The sequence below is a fragment of the Lissotriton vulgaris genome, chromosome 7 (assembly GCF_964263255.1).
Source record: "Lissotriton vulgaris chromosome 7, aLisVul1.2, whole genome shotgun sequence".
Classification (NCBI taxonomy): Eukaryota; Metazoa; Chordata; class Amphibia; order Caudata; family Salamandridae; genus Lissotriton; species Lissotriton vulgaris.
Window position 1 is genome coordinate 1,143,482,027 of NC_141695.1, and position 22,499 is coordinate 1,143,504,525.

General features: G+C 43.7%; 1 protein-coding gene across 1 annotated transcript in view; it reads left to right on the forward strand.

Moving 5' to 3' along the window:
* The window catches only part of NEURL1B (neuralized E3 ubiquitin protein ligase 1B), a 90,530-nt gene that overhangs the window by 64,199 nt on the left and 3,832 nt on the right, over positions 1 to 22,499 (forward strand). Inside the window, exons 3-4 of the mRNA XM_086931582.1 lie at positions 5,117 to 5,824; positions 17,958 to 18,077. Of these exons, the coding sequence (XP_086787708.1) occupies positions 5,117 to 5,824; positions 17,958 to 18,077 (828 nt within the window). The remainder of the gene's footprint in view (positions 1 to 5,116; positions 5,825 to 17,957; positions 18,078 to 22,499) is intronic.

Genomic DNA, 22,499 nt, shown 5'->3' on the forward strand with positions numbered 1-22,499 from the left:
GACTAAGTCTTCCGTCTTCCTGCATTGAGGTAGTTGGACATCTAGTCCACGTCATAACTAATGGTAATGCAAATATTCCTGTTGACTGGGCCATAAAGTTGACACCAGAGCAGGAAGAAACTATCTCACAGAATATCCTGTAAGGCATCTTACTTCTTTTCCAGAATCATCACAGTCACTCAATCTAGTTTTTATAGTATAGTACTCTAACTTCTCAGCTAAGCAGTAATACCTCCTAAAGGCATATTTTGTCAAAACACTGTTTTTCAGAGATGCCCGCTCATGATGTGGTTCAGGCACCCACTTTCATGCCAAATCCTTACATCCTCCGCCCAAAATCACTGTTGTAAGTCTCCAACTACAGACTATTGAGTTCACCCTCCAGCAGAAAGGCATCTATTTTAAGAGATAACCAATGAGCTGCAGGTGCATGCTGCAGCACTAGGTAGTGATTGAGTCCAGCTTCAGCTGCGGCCACTATGATGCTCCAGAGATGAAGTAGAGTGAATTGGGTTTCCATGGTCCATACTCTTCCCATAGGTGCCATTTGTATGTCGGATAAGCACCCTCTGCTAAGGGACTGTCGCAACCACCTCTCGTGGATGGAGGGCAGACGCTGCCAGAAGCCTGTCCCTTATCTCCAACAAGGGCCACTTGAAGCTCTTAGATGCATTCCCACCTTATCGCTGGGGTGGTTTGTAAAAAGCACAGCACTTACCGCTGGGAAGCCTGTGCTTATGGGCTGCTTATCAGAGGCCTTGGTTGGATTACAGTCTCGTGAATGACTTTAAAAGATTCTAGATGTATACCAGAGTTCAACAAATAAAACATGCAATTGCATCTCGTGTCCAATGCGATAGCTGTGGCGCGTGCTTTTGTACTTACTCGCATGTTTTGAGCTGTGTCAACTTTGTTTCAGGATAGTTATAGGATTTCTGGAGTTAAAGAACAGGTTTTGCACAGTGTTTAAAAGTCTTTTAACTGGTGAAAAATTATGAAAAAGAGGAATCAAGTAGCCATGTCTTCCAGTTCAGTGTGACTTTGTCTTAACTTTTTTCCCAAACACCGCTCTTTTTTACCCAACACCTATATTCAGCCACCAAAAACCATATTTGGCAATTCCCATTATTATTTGAGCTGGTTTGGTGGCAGGGCTCTTTGTTAACAAGGTCCCTCATTCGGAAACTCCATCCACTGCAGATGCATCAAGAAACCACCATCAGATCCTTTTAAAATCACCTAAAGACCCACTTCTTTGCATACGCATTTGCACCGTAATGTGGATTACTGGTCTGCAGCACCGACCCTCTATTCGTATTCGCTTGTTGTCCCGGTGCTTCTTTTGGTCTCATCAGTGCCTTACAAAAACATTTAAATAGGTAAAAAAATGACCATGTGCTCTTTAAATTGAGCCTGGTCTATTTGTTGCAAGGCATATTGTGGCTTATCAACAACTTAGAGGGGCTTGGATCCTCCATTTTCCTTACCATTGGTTGGCTTTTCTTGTGACTCATTTGCCTTCTTATTCGTATCCCAACTTGTCAGTCTTGCTTGCCCCACCCATTCAGTATACCGCTAAACAATCTCTTTGATTAGCTGTCATTGCTGCTTACCCTGCTTGCTTTTCAGGCACTACTTTTTTTTTTTTTTACTGCACTGTTAATTACGACCTTCTGCTCTTTCACAAGGAGTGCTTCCGCACACAGAGTAGTTCCTTACAGTGTAGGCATTAATATGATAATGTGTGGTTTTTGAGACCAAAAAGATTTTTCCTTTTAGCAATTTCTTTAAATATTTGGGAGCGCTCTGCAACTCCGCCAACTATAAAGTTTTAGATAAATCTGAAAACAAAAGCCAGTGACATTCCTTTTGGCTTTGCCATTGCTTGTACTAGAACACCAAAGGAAAAAATAGTCGATTTTTTTCTCTTGAAATCTAAACCTGACGATTCACCTTTAAAAAAAGATTTTTTTAAATCCGTTTATTAGTTTTCAGGAGCAGATCCAGAGATTTTTTTTCCTTTTGCTTCATCTCTCTTTTCCGTTCCCCTCTGCCTGACCTCAGCAAATGCACCATAAATTGTACAGAATGAAAAAACAAATTAAAAATAGTTTGGACTTCCAAACCAGAGGCATGAAGAGAATAAACTAAATATTTCATCTTGCCGACTGTGTTTCTGGAAATGCTCATATCTTCTCTCACTCTGCACATGCTTAATGTAAAGCAAGAAATGTTTGCATTTTGGAGTGAAAGATGGCTTTCTGCTTTCCAACAGCTTTACAAGAAATCCTAGTCGTCGTGGTCCAATATTGTGTATGCTTGCTTCTCAAGGGGGCCCATGCGCTTTAAAAAGAGGTGAGCGAGCCCACATTATTACCATCTGAAAATTCGTCTGTTTTCCGACACAACCTTGCGATAAAGCGCATTCCGGAGCCTTCTGATTCACTCCAGACACACGTTTCAGTGACATTGCCAATCCTGCAGAGGCCTTGATTTGTGCAGTTCTCAGAATGCTTTTCTCTCTTGGTCTCAGATTCTGGTCACTAACTCAGCAACTGGATCCAACCCACTCTACCGGAGCTCTGCTTTTCTTTGTTAAGCGATGGCCTGTCAGTGAATTCTCCTGTCAACCCCCTTGTCTATACCATTGGTACTTGCTGAATCACGAGCCCATTGCCTTTCACGTTCGCTTGCATCTTTGTTTGACTGCTCTTAAGTGGCTATGCCCAGGGTTATGATGCCCCTAAGACTACCAAGTCCCAAGAAAGTTAAAGTCACCCGCTTTTTTAGTGTGAGGTAGGTTTGAATGGTGGTTGATTGCTTAGCAGTCCATGGGAAGCCTACCTTATTTGGATGGTAAAGAGGAGCACAGAGATGTGTACAATTGTAGGGAATTTTTAGAAATTGGAATATTGTTTGGGGTGGGCGAAAGCCCACATCAAGAAAAAAATCACAACTCTTGTCAGGTTGAACCTTCAAAGTCCATAAATTAACCTGAGACAACCTCCTGGTAGCTATTGCACACAGCAGCCAGGCTTAACTTAACTTTGGGCACTGTGGAAAATATTTATGCAGTACCAAAACAGTAATAAAGTCAATACGCCGAGCATAAGCATCCCATACCAAATGAGCAAATAGAGTAACATTTAATAAACAAAATGACACAAAAAAGGAGAAAAATCCAGTAAGGGGAACGAGAGATTTGAATTTTTTACATTTTGCATAGAAATAGCACCAAAAAGCACCCTAATGTTTAGCATTTTCCTTCTGCCTTCGGGGTAAAAGAGCTGACTCTGTCTGGGGTAGTCAAACCGGATCTTCAATGCTATTGTTTTCTTCTGTTCAACAGACACTTGAAAATTATCTATGCCATGTGAAGTTTTAATGTTTTCCATCTTTAGCTATCCCTCAGTTGAATTATTTTTAAAGTACTTGTTTAAGCATGCAATTAATTAAACTGCACATTCATTAAACTGCAGAGAGCTGCATCTTATGTCTGTATTTTTAAAGTTTATATTAGTAGCCAGTTTTCTTAATTAAACAGGAGTTAAACGTATGTTTTGAATAATTAGTTGTGTTTCCTTATATTATTGCCCAATGAATGATGACAAAATTGTATTGTACTTTACAAAAATCCACCATATAAAAGTGTGTTGAAAGCAGTAATTAATTTGTGCCAGTGTTTGTTGGTGCTCAGCACCAGCACCTGTGTCTTAACACTGGCATACATGTATGACAACCTGCCACATGGTGGTGCTGTCTGTCTATAAAGCATTTCTGCAGCGTGTTTAACAATTCAATATATATTAAAAAAAGAAAAAGAATAATTACAAGTGTATTCAGGCCATTCTTGCAGCTTTGGATGACATGGAATAGTAGAAACTATCACATTTGTAGGAGTGTGATGGCTAACAATCCTGGCAATTGGCAACACAGGCATAGAAAGTGGGAAGTGCAAGCTGCAGTGGCTTCCTGAGAAATATCTTGGACCTGATGGATATTTTATGACCAAGCAAGAGCTTGTTAAAAGCTGAAAAATCTGATTTTAATATTTCCTTCATATTATTTCAGTTGCGTCCTCTTTACTTGTGTATCAACGACTTTGGGAATCAGTGGTTTAAAAAATATATATTTTTATTTCTGTTCCTGAACGTTCAGTTGGGCAGAGGCTACCAAATCTAGGTTAGGAGTTTGATTGGGCATTCCTTCCATCTAGGCTGCTTCAGAATGTTTTGAAATGTTCAGGATTATGAGAAGGCATCAGTATACGGAGAGACAAATATAGAACGAATGGTGTCCTGCGGACTGCCTCAAACATTACCTCGGCTCTTAGTATGAACTATGTCCTTTGAGTGTTGATATCTGCCTCGCTGAAGTGGTCACTCAGGAGACCCCAGACCGCCGTCCCGCATCAGAGAGGACCTTATCATCGCCGTTGGCCCTCACTTTGGAAGTTGACTGATGCGGTCATTTCGATGACGTCTGGAGACTTCTCATTCGGCAGCTGAAGTCATCTCTCACCCGGGGGAAGCAGATGGGGATGGTGGCGAGGGGGTTCTGTCAGTCACCAGGGTATTAGTTTATGCTGTAACCTTTTTTGGTGAATCTGAAACATGACCGCTTTAGTTCTCCAGGTCATCCATCTCTATTGTTCCTTACTCAAAAGCTATTTAGAAGGCTCAGTGTGTTTTGTTGTTGTTGTTTTAGCACCGGCTGCAGATATCCATGTGTAATCCTTAGGTTATAGGTTTGAATCCCGTGGAGAGCTACTCCTTTTTTCTCATTCTGTGAGGTGAACAAGATGAATGGAAGTGATTTAGTTAATAGCATTTCTTATTAAAGCAAAAAGTGTCAATATGGTGCAGGTGGCGCTATAAACAATGGTGTATATTGTATTAATAGAATTTATATTATTTAATGTATCCCAACTGCTGCTACTATCCTTAACTGTTGCTTATCATCTTGCTATTTTTTTCTTGCAATTTATAGTATAAGGACTATTGCAGGAAGGATGTGTCCAAATGATTGTTGTTGGCAAATAATTGTGTTTGCATGTGAATATCAATTAATACCTTAATTTAGTATGACTTCCATTTCTTCATCTCTCCTTCTACAGACAGCATGTTTGCAGAGACAATGACTTCTGCCTGGCTCAGCACAGCTCGCCTCAGCACATGTCTACCACAGAACAACCATGACTCTGCCAACTTCAGCAACAACGAGCTGGAGAATAACCAAGTGGTTGCCAAAATAGCCAACCTGAACCTGGGCCGGGTGCCAGGACCCCCTACAGACAATCATGTGATACCATGCTGCCCTAACAGACGGGCCAGGGCCCCGGGTGTACCAGCCTTCCTTGACACTGACCTCCACTTTCACCACACCCGGGGGCCTGACGTCACCCTCTCTCAGGACCGACTGGTGGCCTGCACAGACTGGCAGGAGAGCAAAAGGACTCTGGTGTTCTCTGATCGGCCCTTGCACATTGGGGAAGCCCTGTTTGTGGAGGTGGGACATCTGGGCCTTCCGTACTGTGGGTCTCTCGTCTTTGGCATCACATCCTGTGACCCTGGCACCTTGCGGACCAATGAACTCCCAGCTGACCCCGAATGCCTCATGGACCGTAAGGAATACTGGGCGATTAACCGCGGGTTCCCAGCCTTTGGCAATGGTGACGTCTTGAGTTTTTCAATTTTGCCAAATGGGGAGGTGCACCATGGTGTGAACGGAAATAATCGAGGGATGCTAATGTGCGTGGACACCTCCCAACCTCTATGGGTCTTCTTCACCATCCATGGAGTCATCAACCACCTAAAGATATTGGGTAAGTGCTTCTAAAAAGAACTAAGGTGCATATTGTCTATCTATTGCGGCAAGTGCCATTGTGCTGTACAAATTGTAGTATGCATCAGGAATACAACTGTGACTGGTACAATATTGTGACACCGATATGCATACTTAAATTTGTCGACTCTGAGAATGTTGTCTTACTCTTGTGTTACTGTACAGTTGCCTCCTCGACTGTGTGGGTGAAGTGTGGTGACTGGGGTACAAAATGTCAAAGGCAGTGGGGTTTGGTGGCTTTGTGCTATATTGACATCTGCCACTGTTGGTCTCTCATGGTGCATAGTAATCATCGCGACATGACTGCAAATTCAGATGTGTATCAAGAACCTGTTGACTAGGTGGCACGTTGACTCTTTCTAACGAAGATGGAGTCTTTTGGGAGGCCAGCCGTAACCCCATTTTCTGACTCTGTTGAAAGCCTTGCTCTTTAACAGAGCATGCTCTGCCACTGCAAGTCGAACTGCACTCGTCTTAAGGTTTCAGCAGAAATGTAGTTCAAGGCCTAGGTGATCTGTGACATTGACTTGCAGCATTGCCAGTAAGTGTAAAGCATATATGGTGCTTTTTGGCCAGTTTGTGGACGTCAGTTGCAGGTGCAGTGCAAGGATGTCTTGATGACACTGATGGGATAGAGAAGCAATTAATAACGTAACTTTGCTGTTTGGTTGCCTTGGGGACAAAATGCGGATTTACTTGGCTAGATGTAATTTTCCTAATCAACCTTAAAAAAATACCCCTGTTGCTATTCCAAAGAAAGATTGTCTGGCATTGATTCACCATGGTTTGTTTGTCTCAGTCTCCTTTGTGTACCTCTATGACCGGAAAGGTCATTTTGAGGTCTCAAAATCTCACAGTTTGCTTAGTGGGACAAGAACGTGAGTTTTTGGACCTCCACTCCTGAAGTAAACAAGGTTATTCAATTGCCGGTGAGCATAGAGGCTAAGAGTCACAACACCTCATCTAGGGGTTCAAAGAATGAACACCTTGCACAGAAAAATACCAACGAAAATGTAGGCATGGGGAGTTAAATTGCAAAAGCTAGAGGTAACCATAGTAATATCTTGAATGGGATTCTAGGGTATGTTATGTTCATTTCTTTAGCGCATTAATCACCCAGGAGGGTATCTTGGCTCTTGGGCAAGGTGTGTGGTCCCAAGTTGCTTATATGAAGAGCCAGGTCTTCAGCTTCTTGCAGAACTCAAGAGGTGAGGAGTAGGCTCTGATATGCTCGGGTAGGCTGTTCCATGTCTTTGGTGCAATGCAGAAGAATGAGCAACCTCTAGTTTTGCTTTTGCGAATGCAGGGAGTGCGTGCGAGTGAAAGTGAGGCAGAGTGTAGATGTCTGTTGGGTTGGTTAAAGTGTATGCAGGTGGTCAGGTATTCTGGTCCTGTGTTGTGTAGGGCTTTGTATGTGTGAATGACAAGTTTGAATTGCTCCGCTTGGGAATGTGGAGCCAGTCAAGCTTCTTGAGGTGCAGTAGAATTTGGGTGTGGCGTGGAAGTCAAGTATGTGTCTTGTGGCTGTGTTCTGAATATTCTGGAGTCTGTGTTGGTTGGAGATTACAGCATAGAGGGTGTTGCCATAGTACAGCCTGCTGGTGATGAGTGCACGTGTGAAGATCTTTCTGGTGTTCTGAGGCAACCATTTGAAGGTCTTTCGCAGCTGGTGTAGGAAGTGGATGCAGGAGGTGCACACTGTGTTCCCTTGAGCTGTCATGCTGAGCTTGTCAGCTAGGATGATCCCTAGATTTCTTGCATGGTCTGTGGGTGTTGGAATCTGGCCTTCAGGTGGAATCCTATGGGGAGGTCTGGTTGCCAAGACCAGTAAGTCAGTTGTGTTGAAGTTGAGCTTCAGGCAAGTGGTTCGCATCCGCCTGCTACCATAGCTATGCAGTTGGTGAAGTTGGTTCTGGTGGTGTTTGTCTTGTCTGTCAGGAGAGGAAGAGTTGGTTGTCATCAGTGTAGGAGATGATGGTGATGTCTTGTGATCGGATGATGTTGGCAAGCGGTGACATGCATGTGTTGAAAAGAGTGGGGCCGAGTGACAATCTCTGTTGGACTTTGCATGTCAGTTTCTTGGTCTCTGATGTGAAGGGTGGCAGCATGACCCATTGGGCTCTTCCAATGAGAAAGGAACAGATCAATTTAAGAGCGGATCCTTGTATACCAATCTCGTGGAGTCTTCTGATGAGGGTGTTGTGGGAGACGGTGTCTTGTTGTGGGAGACAGTGTTTAAGGCCGCAGAGAGGTTGAGCAGGATGGTGGCCTCTGTTTTTCTTGGTCCAAAATGTTTTGAATGTCTTCAGTGGACGCAAGGAGCGCTGTTTCAGTGCTGTTGTCCTTTCTGAATCCTGATTGTGATCCTGATTTCTGAATCCTGATTGTGTGTTAGGTACAAATTTTTGTTTTTCACCATCACCGATGCTGGAAAACCTTTAAGAAATGTTAAAAAGGAGGCCCCTGCAAGTTTTTTCCTTTTTAAAATTTTCTGAATTCCCAAGCTAATCTTCCAAAAGCTCCCCAAAGACTCTGCTTGTACACCCAAGAACAAAATGAAGGAGTTTCAAGTCTTATGAATGGAGGGCCTTCTTTTCATAGTTTACTCCTTTTTCGAGTAAAGGGAAACCTTTGGCTAGCTCCTCATAGACAGCTGCCAGTTCCTGATTTTTTCCTTTGTCAATCATTTTGTCACGCTTATTTGGTTTTATAACTAAGCGATGGTTTCTGAATGGCCACAATTGGGCAATGATGGTCTGTGAAAACCCCTACTTTGACGAACCTAGACATGCAATGTGTACTATGGTTAATTGTTTTACATAGCATTCTATCACCCATTTATTGAATATGTAATGCAGGTCTGGGGAAATGAACTAATTTCTTTTTGAAAGGCAATTTTTAGGTTTGACATGTAAAGTAATTAACCTTCCGCCATTCATGGCTAGGTTTGATGTTTAATGGAGTTTGCTCGATTCATGCTAACACTTTGTAATCTATACGTACTCCAAGAGGCCTTGGTTAAGCCTCCTTCAATCATTGTCTTCTTTGGTTAAAAAATCTTCAACTTTTGGCATGTGACATTGTCAATTGCATCTTGGATCAGCCTTCAAGGGAATTTTATTCACGTGTTCTCTCTTTGGCTTTTTGATATATCCTTCCACCTTCATCCCAATGCACGAGAGACTACTTTACATCAGGAAAGTACATACTGTCATACCACATTTAATTATTCATCACAACTATGCATTCCTATACGTAAAGCAATCCCCTTCATAATTTGCTTTGTCCTACCACAGATTTTGTTTTATTGATATTGTCTTTTAAAGAGTGCTAGTGTTAAACCTGCAATGTTTGCCAATGCTTGCTTTCATTTGCACTCACACCTTACACAGCGTGCTGCTCTAGCAGTTTTCCTACCTCTGAGACCACAAATCCCCTGTTTGCCTAAAGTCTCCAGAAAATAATATACAAAAGGCTTGGGTGTGCCTGCCAGTGTCTGGCTCTAGCCCAGTCATGTCAGCCTATCACAGGCACTGATATATCTGCACATCTCCCACTCCCCAGAGGCCAGCATGGTGCGAACTATCATCCTCTGAGGAATGGCTCTAGAGCCGGACTGTCTGTTTTCCGTTCTACAACATCTGATTGTTAACACGAAAAGGCCTGCTTAAGTAAACTCTTCTGGGGAAACGGAGGTGTAAGTGATTTTTCAGTGATTGCTTTACGACCGGAAGACGTCAAGAAAGCGTGTTTGAAATACTTAGCCTGTGTAGACAGATAGTTTCTTTCCTCTGGGATTACCTTATCTTTGCCTAAAGATATGCTCGTACACAGGTTGCTGCAAAAACTGTAACAAGGCAGCTTTAGTTCATCGCAGCTTGGGTTCAAATTGCGGTCCTAGTGTTATTTTATAGGCTGGAGGAAGACCTAAAAATATTCTCCTTGTCACTTACTTCCCAAACGACTTCTCTTGCTCCAGCTCAGTAAATATGGCGGCTGCACTTGGCATCCTGTGCCATAGGCTGCTGTTTCTACTCACGGGGCTGGAACTGAGCGTCACATTCTTCAAGAGAGAGCAGACCCAAAGATATGCTGTGCAGGAGTGAGAAGGCTGTGCGTGATGTAGCGAGTCCGTGCAAACCATTCAAGTTATATCCCGTAAGTTTGGCTAAAAGTGCGGAGGGGAGGAGGATGAGAGATGAAGAAGTAACGGAAAGAGGAAAGGTGGCGCTGAGGGAGTAAGGAAGGTGGCTCATGGATAGAGTGATCTTCCACAAAATGTGTGTTGTGGAAAGCTGGCATCTGACTAACTGGGTGCCGTCAACCGGAAAAGGGGATAGAAAAGGATGAGAGGGGGTACTGTGAGATGTAACATTGTTTGAGATGCTAGGGAGAGCCTCTAGCAGGCAGGGGACTTTATCTTCCCTCCACGCTGTCTGAAGGAGGATCTATCATGCAACCTTTCCTAATGCATTTGCCATTGTGTTCGCAGCTAAAGATTGAGGGAGCCGGGTGGAGTGTTGAAGTCTGTAGGTGTTCTAGGTTTCCAGTAAGAAAGTGGCGTTGAAGTTATAGGCTTGGCCCAGCACAGGGACATGATGGCTCGGCTAATGAAATCATATGCCAATAATACCCTACTGGTGTTTTCTCTCACCTCTGGACATGACCCCCAATCCCTCTCATTGGGATCTTGTATGGAGAAAGTAGCAAGCTGGAGGGCCATGTCCTTCCTCAAACTAAATGGGAACAAGACAGAGTTCATTATATTAGGCAACAACATCAACCCCTTTCTGCGGCTAGGCAAGCTGGACTGCCTGGGCACACCCCAACCCCCAAAACAGCGATTAAAAGTCTGGGGATATTATTATATTATTATATGAAATTTGTAATGCGCTCAGCTTACCCGGGGGCATCCCGGCGCAACAGACCAAAGAAGGAGGAACTCGATAACTCACTACTGTGGAAACAAGTAGGTTTTAAGAAGTTTCCTAAATATTAGGATCTTGTGCTCTGAGCGAATCTTAAGGGGCAGAGAGTTCCACAGAGATGCCACCTGAACCGAGAAACGCCTGCCCCCCGTCCGAGCTCTCCTGACTCTCGCAGATTGCAAAAGATGTTGCTGGTCTGAGCGCAAAAGGCGTGGAGGTTTATAGGGACGGGCCATATTAACAAGGATGGGGGGGCCTTTGCCATGTAAAATTTTATGGGCCGTACACAACGCCTTAAATTTCACCCGCTCCTTAACGGGGAGCCAGTGAAGTGCTTTTAGGGCCGGGGCAGCGGACTGCCTTCTAGGGATCTCCATCAAGACTCTGGCAGCTGCATTTTGCACCTGTTGGAGGGTTTTGAAGGTAGCTTCAGGGGCACCAAGAAACAGGGCATTACCAAAGTCAAGCCTAGAAAGGATTAAACCCCGCATCAAAAGCTTCTTAGCTGGATCCGGAAGCAGTGGGAGTACCTTTCGGGCTGATTTCAGTAGACCGAAGCAAACCCCCGCGGTCTTTCTGGCGTGGGTCCTGAAGGATAGATCTTCCTCCAGCCATACTCCCAAGGACTTGATCTCCTTCTTGGGAGATGGAGGGTCGCCAAGAGACCGGGGCCAGCAGCTGGCAATGATGGAGGGACTGGAGTTGCCCAAGAGCATCAACTCAGTTTTTCCTCCATTAAGCTTAAGAGCCGAGTTGGACATCCACTGGTAGACATTAGCCAGGCAGTCATGCAACAAGTTGGGTTGTTCCGCCAGCTGAGTGAGGCCCACCACCAGCTGAGTATCATCAGCATAGCTGATGATCTTCAACCCCGAAGGGGCTACCACTCTTTCAAGTGGAGTCATATATGCATTGAACAAAGTAGGGCTCAACGATGAGCCCTGAGGGACTCCACATTGAAGAGGGAATAGGGAAGACTGCTCTGCCCCTTCCCAGACTTGGTAGAAACGGTTGGAGAGAAAGGATCCCAACCATTTCAGAGCCGTCCCTGAGACACCTACCTCTGACAGGCGTTGGAGGAGCACCTGATGACTCACGGTGTCAAAGGCAGCACTCAAGTCCAGGAGGATCACTGCCACCGATCCTCCGGTGTCAAGAGTGCTCCTTGCTTCCTCCACTACCGCCAGCAGGGCCGTGTCCGTTCCTTGGCCGGGACGGAAACCAGTCTGGGAGTCTCCCAACAGGTGGTTGGACTCAAGATAGTAAGAGAGCTGACGGTTAACCAGCTTCTCGGCGATTTTAGAAAACCCCGGCAGAAGCGAGATAGGCCTGAAGTTGGTCAGATTGGCGGGATCCAAGCCTGGTTTTTTCAGTAAGGCTTTTACTACAGCCCCTTTCCATCTCTGAGGGACTATGCCACGAGAGAGAGAGAGGTTGATAAGGTCAGTGAGCGGAGCTGACAGAGTATTAGCCACAAGTTTAAGATGTTTCATAGGCACTGGATCACTCGGAGATCCACTCTTCATCTCCACCAAGACCTTTGTAACCTCCTCCTCCGAGAAGGGGCCAAAAGAGACAAGTTCGGTCGGGCAGCTTATTGGACCAGTAGCCGGCTCAGAGATGTGAGGCATAGCGGGCAGAGAGGATATGATTGTATCTATTTTAGAATGGAAGAAACTAGCCAGTTCTTCACATTTGTCTTTAGGATTAACGTGTACGACTGGGGGGACCGGGGCTTTCAAGAGTTCTTTAAAAATTTTAAACGATTCTCTTGGAGAGTTACTTGCCCTCTCAATCTTATCACTAAAGAAAATCTTTTTGACATCCTTCAATGCACTTTTGTATTTTCTCATCTCTCTTTTATAATTAGCCCGGCTTTCTTCCGTCTGCTCTCTCCTCCAGGCACGTTCAAGCCTTTTGCAAGAAGTTCTGCAACTCCTAAGTTCCGGAGTATACCAGGGGGCAGAAGCAGTTCTTCTCTCCCTGATAAGCCTCCTTTTTTTAGGAATCAGTAGATCAAGGGAGTTAGTAAGCCAATTAGCCAGGTGTTGATCAGCAATATTGGGGTCATCTACAGGGTCAGGACGAGTTATCTCTAGCTCTTTAACCCAACTGTCAACCGGCAGCTTCGACCAGAGTCGTTCCACAGTGTATTGTCTAGGCACGGGATCTCCCCGGTTCTTCAACAACCAGCTGAAAGGAATAAGATGGTGATCCGTCCAGGGAAGGGCCAGCATCTGGAGGGCTTGCAGGTTTGCAGTATTAGCAAAAACAGCGTCAAGGATATGGTTGGACAAAGCTTTGGCAACTAAACTTTCGGCCAGCTGCTATAGCATTCTGAGAATGCTCCATAAAATTCTACATCTGCTTCCATTTCTGTCCAGAAGGCTTGTGATCCAGGCACTAATTCTATCCCGTCTGGACTATGAGAACCTGCTATACCTAAGAGCGCCAAAAGCCGTAACCAAGAAACCCCAAGTTGTACAAAACGCTGCAGCACAAACCCTGCTCAATGTCCCCAGACACAATTCTGCCCAGAAGGCTCTGAGCACCACCGGTAGAACAGAGGGTTAAATTCAAAGCCCAATGCATAGCACATATTCAATTCAATTCAATTCAGTGATTTATATAGCGCGCTACATACCCAGAGGGTCTCAAGGCGCTTGGAGAAGGGTGGGGAGTTACATCTAACCAAATGTCATCCTTCAGTCTTTGATCTCACCTTATACGCGAAGCAAAACCCTTAGATCCTCCAATACTAGATTGGTCACGGCCCCAATTAAACAAAGAGCGAGAAGCGGAGGGCACTAATTCAGCTACAATGTGGCCAAGCTATGAAAATGCCTTCCTCACACTATGCAGCTCATGGACAATGTACTGCTAGTCTGGGAATCTCTAACAATGTGATTATTCACCAACTACAACTCCCATAAACCCCTCTGAGCATAGGGGTGTAGTCTGTTTGATTTGCAAGCGCTGGGATGCCCTAGGGTAGCCATGCATTTCACAAATGAGAGTGGAATAGAATGGGGAATGCAGAGTTTCTAGCCCTCTGTCTGTCGATCTGAAATTCCATCTTCTAGGCTGCGTTGGTTACCTAACACGGGCTTCTAGTTTGATTCCTCCCACACTTGCTGTTAATGTGATCAGGACTGCTGGAATCTATTTTTGTCATTCACCCCCTCAGGAAACTTTTCACCTGCTCCAGAAAGCTATGCAAAAAAAGGGTCACATAAAATCTCCCCAGTCCTCGAGTATAGCCATTCACTTTACTTAGTCATCCCTCAGCATTCTTGTCAGAGACTGCCTTCTTGAGCTCATGAACAGGCAACCTTTATCTACTCCCACAGTCATTTGCACTGGCTACTAGTTGTCTAGGTCCATCTTCTCAACTTATGCATCACCCTCTTTTGCCTGTGCTTTGCTGAAACGTGTACTGGGTTGCAGTGCAAATGCTGCTTCTTTACGTTCTTTCCTAATGGACTTCTCAGCTCTGGCTCTCTGGCCCTCTTCGAATCCCCATGATTTCGAGGTGGAACATTATTTTACTTGACCCCCAGAATCTAGAACTCCATGCTCACCAATGACATTCAGAACTGGTGTAAAACCTATCGCTGCCACCTGCTGGGTTCAGTGTGGTGGAGTCCTGAGCAGCATCACTTTAATATTAGTGCTAGGAAAACCTCTTGGGTAACAGCACTTTATAAAACTTCAAAGTCAAATCTTTCCAAGTTCAGTATGGAAGTGGAGGGGGTTCTCAAATGGTAGGTAGGATGTATTTTTTTTGTGGAAGTTTCATATAGCGCGAAATCGACCCGAAAGTATCAGAGCGCTTTACATGAGCACCAGTTGTGTTACAGATAGACACACGTTCATTTTTGTTAGGCACGGGGAGATTACGTGATTTGTCAAGAATGACAGGATATTGAGCGTCCCTGCTAAGATTCGAACCCGGTTCCCCAGCTTCGAGGTCGATCGGTCCAGCCGTCAGGCCACATCTTTGCAGTCTGTTCCCTGTGACAATTGCAAATGTTTTTTCCCCTCGTGGTCGACTACTACAGGTGACATAAAGAAACATACAATACCGCCCTCCCCTGAGAGATGTATGCTTCTGGGACCTTTTTGAGCCGGTCTGGATGTATTTGCAGTCTGGATGAGGAATCAATAATGAAGCATGTCACAGAGTTTCTGTGTGTGAAAGCCATTTATAAGACATAATTCCTTTCCAGTTGGGCTACAGGGAATACAACAGTTAAACAAGCATTTGCAATGTAATAGATCTAGCATTTACAAGAGTTTGAGCTATTGGCAATGTAAAGTACAACAGCTTAAATTCTCACAAATGTGAGACCGATTTCATTGCAAATATTTGTTGTTTTCAAGCGCCCCATGCCGCGCTTTCATGTTCAGAGGCCACACCCCTTTCTTTAGACGAGCCGCGTCTAAAGAAAGGAGCGCAGCCGCCATTAAAGTGAAAGCATAGTATGGGGCGCTTTTACAAAAAAAAAAGTATTTGTTTGTCAAGTTGACAAACAACTGCAGCAGCAGACCTTTCTGTAGATGCGGCTCATCTAAAGAAAGTGGTGCGGCCTCTATTAATTTGAAAGTGCGGCATGGGGCGCTTGATAACACAACACAAAGAAAAAGTTAATAGATGGAGAAAAAACACATGCAGCCGCGTTCGACTCTGCAAATAAAACAAAGGCGCGGCCGCCACCGTGGCATGCTGTGCTATACAAAACCTGCAACAGCAGGCAGGTGAAAACAATTTAAGAAAATAGTGTTTGTAGGCTGTAATTAAAACCTACAAAGTAACAGCACACATAAGAGGGCCAATTCTCATGGGAGGTTGCAAGGTGAGACAAGGCGGTACTAAGGAGGGACTACTAAGCCTATTGACCAATGAAAAGCTACAGTTACCAAACAACAAGGACCCAAGCCAATGAAAAATATGGGCGGAGCTTCAAGTCCCCACCTGAATACATCATGCTTCACAGAGCAACGCATACGCTGGCCAGGCTCAACCTAAAAAATGTGGGTGTCCTCTTTATATTTCGTTTGTCGACCTAAAGAAACATACAGTGTCATGTTCGTCGGCTCTTTTACCTCAACCTCTCCTCTCCTAGTGCCGAGGCCTCCAGGCCTTTTTACCTGCATCCTCCTTGTGAGCTGACAAGTAATGTCCAGGCCAGCTATCCGGAACTCGCGTCTTGATCTCTGCGTCCGTCAAGATTTTTAGCTTTGCGCTAGTGGATTACACGTTCCTGCTACTGCAAAAATAGAAGAAACATACAACGTCATATGAAAAACCTGTGGGATAAAGTGTTGTGGTTTATTAATGCCAAGTCCGGGGTCTGGTGACCTAAGCATACCACATAGCCTTTAGTCTTATGGTTCTGAAGGTTATCAGAACCACTGAACAGACTATAATACAGACACATGTTGTGCATATTTGTGTGTAAGTTAGGTTAGTTTGTTATATCATGCATGGCGTGTGTATGCTTCTGTCTACGAATGCATGTGCATACATATTTGTGTGAGATATGTAATGGGCGTACACACATATGTGGGACATTAACAACGTGTGCAAAAATATTTCCTAGTGAAGAAGATAAACCTAATTGACTGGTAGCCAATATTTAGCAATATGTAGTCCTGCAAACAGTGCATCACATGATGCCATGCAGAGTTCTATATTCTATTGTATATTTATGGCATTGATCATGTCACAAAGAGAACAGAGAGCTATACACCCTTTTGCCTGATGTGCTGTGCCAGGGTAGGTGTAGGTCAGGGCTTACATATGTCGGGGTAGGTGTAGGACCACTAGTGGGTAGGCCAAAGGAAAAGCACAGAAACCTGCTCAGTCTTGCATCTGACCATCCACCCTACCCAGTTCTGGTATTGCGTTTAACGTACCTCAAAATAGTTTTATGCACACATTAGCCAAGGGCTTAGCTGAAGATCTGTGAAATAATAAAAACGTATGAATTAATGCCAGTGACCTGCCAGACAATCAAAGTAACTCTCACTAAATCACTGTCAATGAAATGAGAATCAATCCCTTATTTTCAGAATCTGTATTTTATCTCATGAAAAACCTTCTTTGTTTCTCAAGCTAAATACTAGACAATTGTAAAAAAAGACCGCCTTCGTCCAAGAAGATGAACATTTTTTTACTCTAAATATAAAACTTGAGGTGCACGTAGCTAAGTAAGCGGTGAGAACACTGCTGGTAAAGAAAGGAGGTGTCTTGTGGCTAAATTGTAAAGTGAAACAGAGAGACCAGAGGGCTAGGCCCTGCATTGCTACTTAGCCAAATTGTGTTATCTTGGGAAAATGTATCTCCTTTGGCTCATTTACCTTATCATATCGCGAGTGTGCAGAGGCAATTAGGTTTGCATTGTTCTATATTACTGTTCAGACCTATTGAGATGTGTCTTTTCTGTTTTGTTGTGTGTTTTTTGATAAGTATGGCTTGGCCTACAACAATGTTCTTGTTGTAGAACATTATTTGACCACAAATTGGAGACTGCATCTTGTGTTGTCATTGTACACTACGTAAGTTCAAAATTACAATCAACCCCATGATATGGAATTGCATTTCATTTGCTTGTCCAGGGATGACTTTTTCAACAAAATGTAAATGCATGCATCATTGAACTTTGCAAGTTTGTTGACAAAGGGTGTAATTAGCGCAAGGAATATGCATTTGTTTGGTGAATGCATTGGGCATTGTGGTTCGGCTCTTTATATACGTTGCCTCACATGTCAATTTAGCAGATCCTTTAGGTACTTTCAAATGTAGTTGACCTCTATGTTTTTCAGATGAGATAATCAATGACATGTGACTATTGCTGTAGCATTAGTGTACCACACAAATTACTTGAATTCCAACTGTTTACCACAACAATGTTTGATTTTCTTAAAATTATCATTAAGCCTTCAGGTTGATATTGGAAAGAGGGTTTTTTTGCATCTCAAATACACCCAGCACAAGTCCATTGCTGAGAAAAGCTAACATTTAGTGTACAGATGATCTAATGATCTCAGTATGGGTTCTTTGCTGTCCCCTCCAGGTGACACTTTAACCTGTTCCCAACTGTGGTGTTTGTCTATTTTTGGGAAGGTGCTTGTTGTTTCCTGTAAGCATGTGTAACTTGCTGTCTTTTGCTCTCTCTGCAGGCACCTTGCAGTCTGTCACTGTCTCCCCCTCAGGATCTCCTAGTGGCTCTCAGTATGACAGTGACTCTGACATGGGCCTGAGTGTGAACCGGTCCTCATCGGCTTCAGAATCCTCACTAGGTAAATATGTCTGCTGAGATGTAATCCTATCTGAAATGGTTGTTTAATTAGTATAGCTGCTTCATCCAGATGAAAAGATGCTGCCAGTCCAAAACTGAGTTGCTGTTGTTTGAAAGTTAATTACAAAAAACGATGGATGTGGGCCCAGATCTTTGGACTGGGGTGAATGTGTGACATTGATCCACATTCGGTCCATCACCTGTTTTGTTTGTTGTTTGAAAGTTAAGCACCAGCGCCTTGGTGTAGTGTGAGGGTCTCCTACACCTTGCTGTGTTTCAAACAAAGATACCCTGGAAAGAGAAAAGAAAATTAATCTCGGCACCAGCCCTGATGGAGAAGGAAGGTGGTTGAAAGAACTATCAAATTGTACCACTGGGAAGCCATTCATTTGAGCAGTCTGCGTTTGTGCACTTTGTCATTCAGATGTATTGAGTTTGGTGCTTCCCATACAAACCACAGATCGTACATTTTCTCACCATAGTAAGGAACAAATGACATAACTTTTGTGCAAATACCAAGCATTCCTACCACCATAAATGCTATTTGTCACTTACACCTGCCTCTGGAAAGGTGTCTCTTACATCTAAAGTCCATTAAATTACTCCTTTAGTATTTGTATTCTTTTTTGGACTGTGTTTACCACTTGTATAACAGAAGTGCACAGAGTTGTAGATGCTACGAGAGACCTTTCGCAGCAGGTGTTCCAGAACATGCAAGAGGGGGTGCTTTTGAGATATCCACTGATCATGGCCCTCAGGCCAACAGCCTCATTAGCTAGGCAGAACATGGTACTGTATTTACCATGCATGTTAAATACCATTAACCCGGGGGAAGGTATTTTCCACATGTGGTAAATATCTCCTATTCCGAGTTTTTAACTTGTAAATAAGGCATAACATGTGAAATCAGTATTTAATTTCCACATGCCTTGGCTTTTTACCCCAATACATTTCGGCAGGTTTCACCTGTCAGAAACTGTTTGGGAAAACTGTGAGGTTGTGATAATCACGCAACTCATTATTCCACAAACCCGCTGTTGATAGAGAAGAAAATACAGAAGTTAAAACGTACCAATCAATATAAGAATGAATATTAAGGATAGAAATAAGCAATGCTTCCTACAGACTAAAAGCTGCAATCTATGACTTGCTAAAAGAATCTTCACATGACATATAAAAGAATAATAATAATAATACAGTCATTTATAGAGCGCGTAAAGCTACCTCCAAAGAGGTTGCCCGGCGCTAAAAGAATATATAAAAGAAATAGGTTGGCTTTAAGATTAGAAATAAAAAGCTAGTATCCCAACAGTAGATACGATACGCAGAATGGAGACCCAATGACCCCATGTCCACGTCATTTCATTGGCACTTGGTAAGCCTAATTCAGAAGGACATAAGACATTTTGCTACACCAAATGTATGGAGTGTACTTGTACATGTTTTCAGGATTCTAACGGCAACCATGTGACTTTTGGTGTCTTGGTTCCTGCAAAGGGGCACAATTCACTTGGCTCGAAGTATACTGTACTGAGGGCTGGAAAACAATATGCGCTCCAGCGTTTCATTATCCCCTGTGCATACCGGGCACTGGTCATCTCCCTCCCTCTTGCCATGCCATTTGGTGCTAAAGGCTTTAACTGGGAGGGTGCCGTATCTAAACTGCAGGTATAGATAGCGAGCTAGACTTGATGGACTTTTGTCATTGGTTGCCTCATAACACATATAAGGTTTGAATCAATAAAGGACGTTGTGAGACTGCCTTTGCTCTTAGTCACAGTATCCACAGCAACAGCCGCCTAATACATGTTTTTTATCTTGTCTCTGGAAAGCATACACAACAACTCCGGAGAGGACCAATAAATGACGAGAACAAACTTCTGCAGAAGCGATTTTATGGTGCAAAACCACAGGTTCTTCCCTACACCCGGTAGGGCCATAAGATCTCTTGCACCATCGTAATAGGATTCAAATTCAGCAGTGATCCACAACGGTGCCAAAAAGTTAACACTCTGCATCTGATTGTACGTGAAATCAACAGCTGGGCAAGATCCAGATATAGGGGTGTAAGGGTAGTACTCCTGAAAAGAAATAAGGCCCTGAAAAACCTATGTTCCACCATATCAAGACTGTCTTAGTTAGAGGAGCCCCATAATTTGACACCATACAGAACGGACCCTATACCCTTGACATTGTAGATCTCAAGGGCTGGGGCAACTCATCAGGAGACGGTCTTACAATGGACCTTTGCTATGTTTACAGTCTGCTGGATGAGCACCAAATAAACCTCTTCCATCTGGGATGCCCAGCTCAGGGTGGGTGTCATTCTGATACCTAGATAGTCAAAAGCAGATGCCCAGTCAATGCATGTATTACCCACTTGTATCTGCATGTTACAACTGTGGAAATGCACCCAAAAGTGAGCACACTGGTGCAGGGTCACCCTCTCGCCCACGTGTTCCAAAGACTAACAAAAAGAGAAAGGCACTGGAGTTGAAATAAAATAACAAGTTTATTAATCACTCATGAGTGGGACCACATCCACACAACACTCTTAAGTGTTGCAGGAGGTAGCACACTGAACTCACAGACCATCATCTTTATATACACTATATCTGCAATGTAAGCATGTGGACAGAAATGAAAGGAACAAGTTTACAAGTAGCTATCAGCAAACAAGGGCAGATGGATAACCACTTGGTCATCTAATAGGTAGGGGGAGCAGAAATGCGTATGCAGCAGTAAACAGTCAACTGATAACATCTAAGACCAGGTGCACTGGCAGCCACAACCCCCCAGCACGTACATTGCTCAGCCATTTTAGGAGGTCAACCAAAATAGATGACACAAGCAGAGAGAAAAGGCAAACAGCAGAGTACGAAAGAATTACGAAGGAAACAAAATGGACACCACAGTCAAATTGGCTGTAGCTTATGCTAAGTAAAACATTACACGTTTCCACACAATGGATGGCCTTATTTTGGAGATGAATATACATTTGGTCTTAGCACTATTAAGCTTGAGGCCCCTCCCAACACAGAGAAAAGAAAAAATATCTTAACAGCAATTTCAGCCCCTGGGGAGATTTTGAAATCAATAGGGTGTCATTGACGAAGACGAGGAGCACCAGGTCCCTCCCCCTCCCAAATTTGAGTGCACCACACCCGCCTTTACTGCGGTGATCAATCACCTTATTTATTTGCAGGGAGAACAGGTTGGGGCTAAAACACAACCCTGTCTGACTCCCTGAACTACGCTACAAGATACAGTAATCTGCTGATCTGCTTTTCATCTGATATGAGCCAAGTTTCCCACATGGAGTCTCACCAAGATATTCAAAAGAAAAGTGGGAATTCCCATGTTTTCCATACACTCCACAATTTCCCTCACTGTCCCAGTACAAACACTGCGAAAGTCAACGAAGGCAACGTACAGCTTTCCCTAATTAAATTTTACCTCGTGCCAGTATATACAAGCAACCAGAAGAACTGGTCTACTATACTAGCGTTTTCTCAAATACCCACATGTAAGTCAGATAAGATACCCTCATCTGTAAAACAGTCCTGCAGGTGAGTCAACACTTGCTTACAAATTTTTTTTTGAATAGAGTCAATTAGACATATGGGGCAATAGTTCCCCGGTTTGGCCCGGTCCCCTTTTGTAAATTGGCAAGATCTTCGCTAGCTTCCATGAGGAGGGGATCTCAAGGCCCGACAAGATAGCATTAGACAAAATGTTAATATACGGGCTCCACACCTCCGGATTCGCTTTATACAAAGCATTTGGGATCCTATCGGGTCCTGGGGCACAAGCTGAGAGGCAAGAATTACTAGCTATCAAGGTCTCATTAAGAGTGAATACAAGGGTGTTTACATCCGTTTGGATAGCCACATATTGGATCATTTATCGTCCACCTCTATAGCACCTCTATTCGTATACATTTTACTTGAAGTGGATCACCCAATCATCAGGTTGTTCACAAAAATCCATCGCCGTTTCAGGACCATGTAGGCAAGTTAATGCTGTACGCCAAAAGGTTTGGCTATCTTTAGAGCTCAGGGCTTCGTGGAGGGTAGACCACAAGCAATTTTCCCACTCCTTTTTAGCCCTAAGCAAGACCTGCCTTGTATAGGACCTACAATTTATTACATTGGGGCGTAAGTTGGATTTAACTGCTTATAGAAGCTCCCTCTTTGCTATCATACAAAAACTATTAAACCTTGGACCTTTTCAACCAACCTTTAAGTGTTTTAACAACAACGGGGCATATTTACAAGGACAGAGTTAAAATTATCACTGCTTTAGCGGCAGAAAACTGCAGCTCAAGCGGCGATAATGGGCTTGATAATAGGCTCTTGAGAATCCCAATAGAAGCCCAAGTTTACACCAGAACATGGGCTTCTATTGGAATTCTCTGTAATTC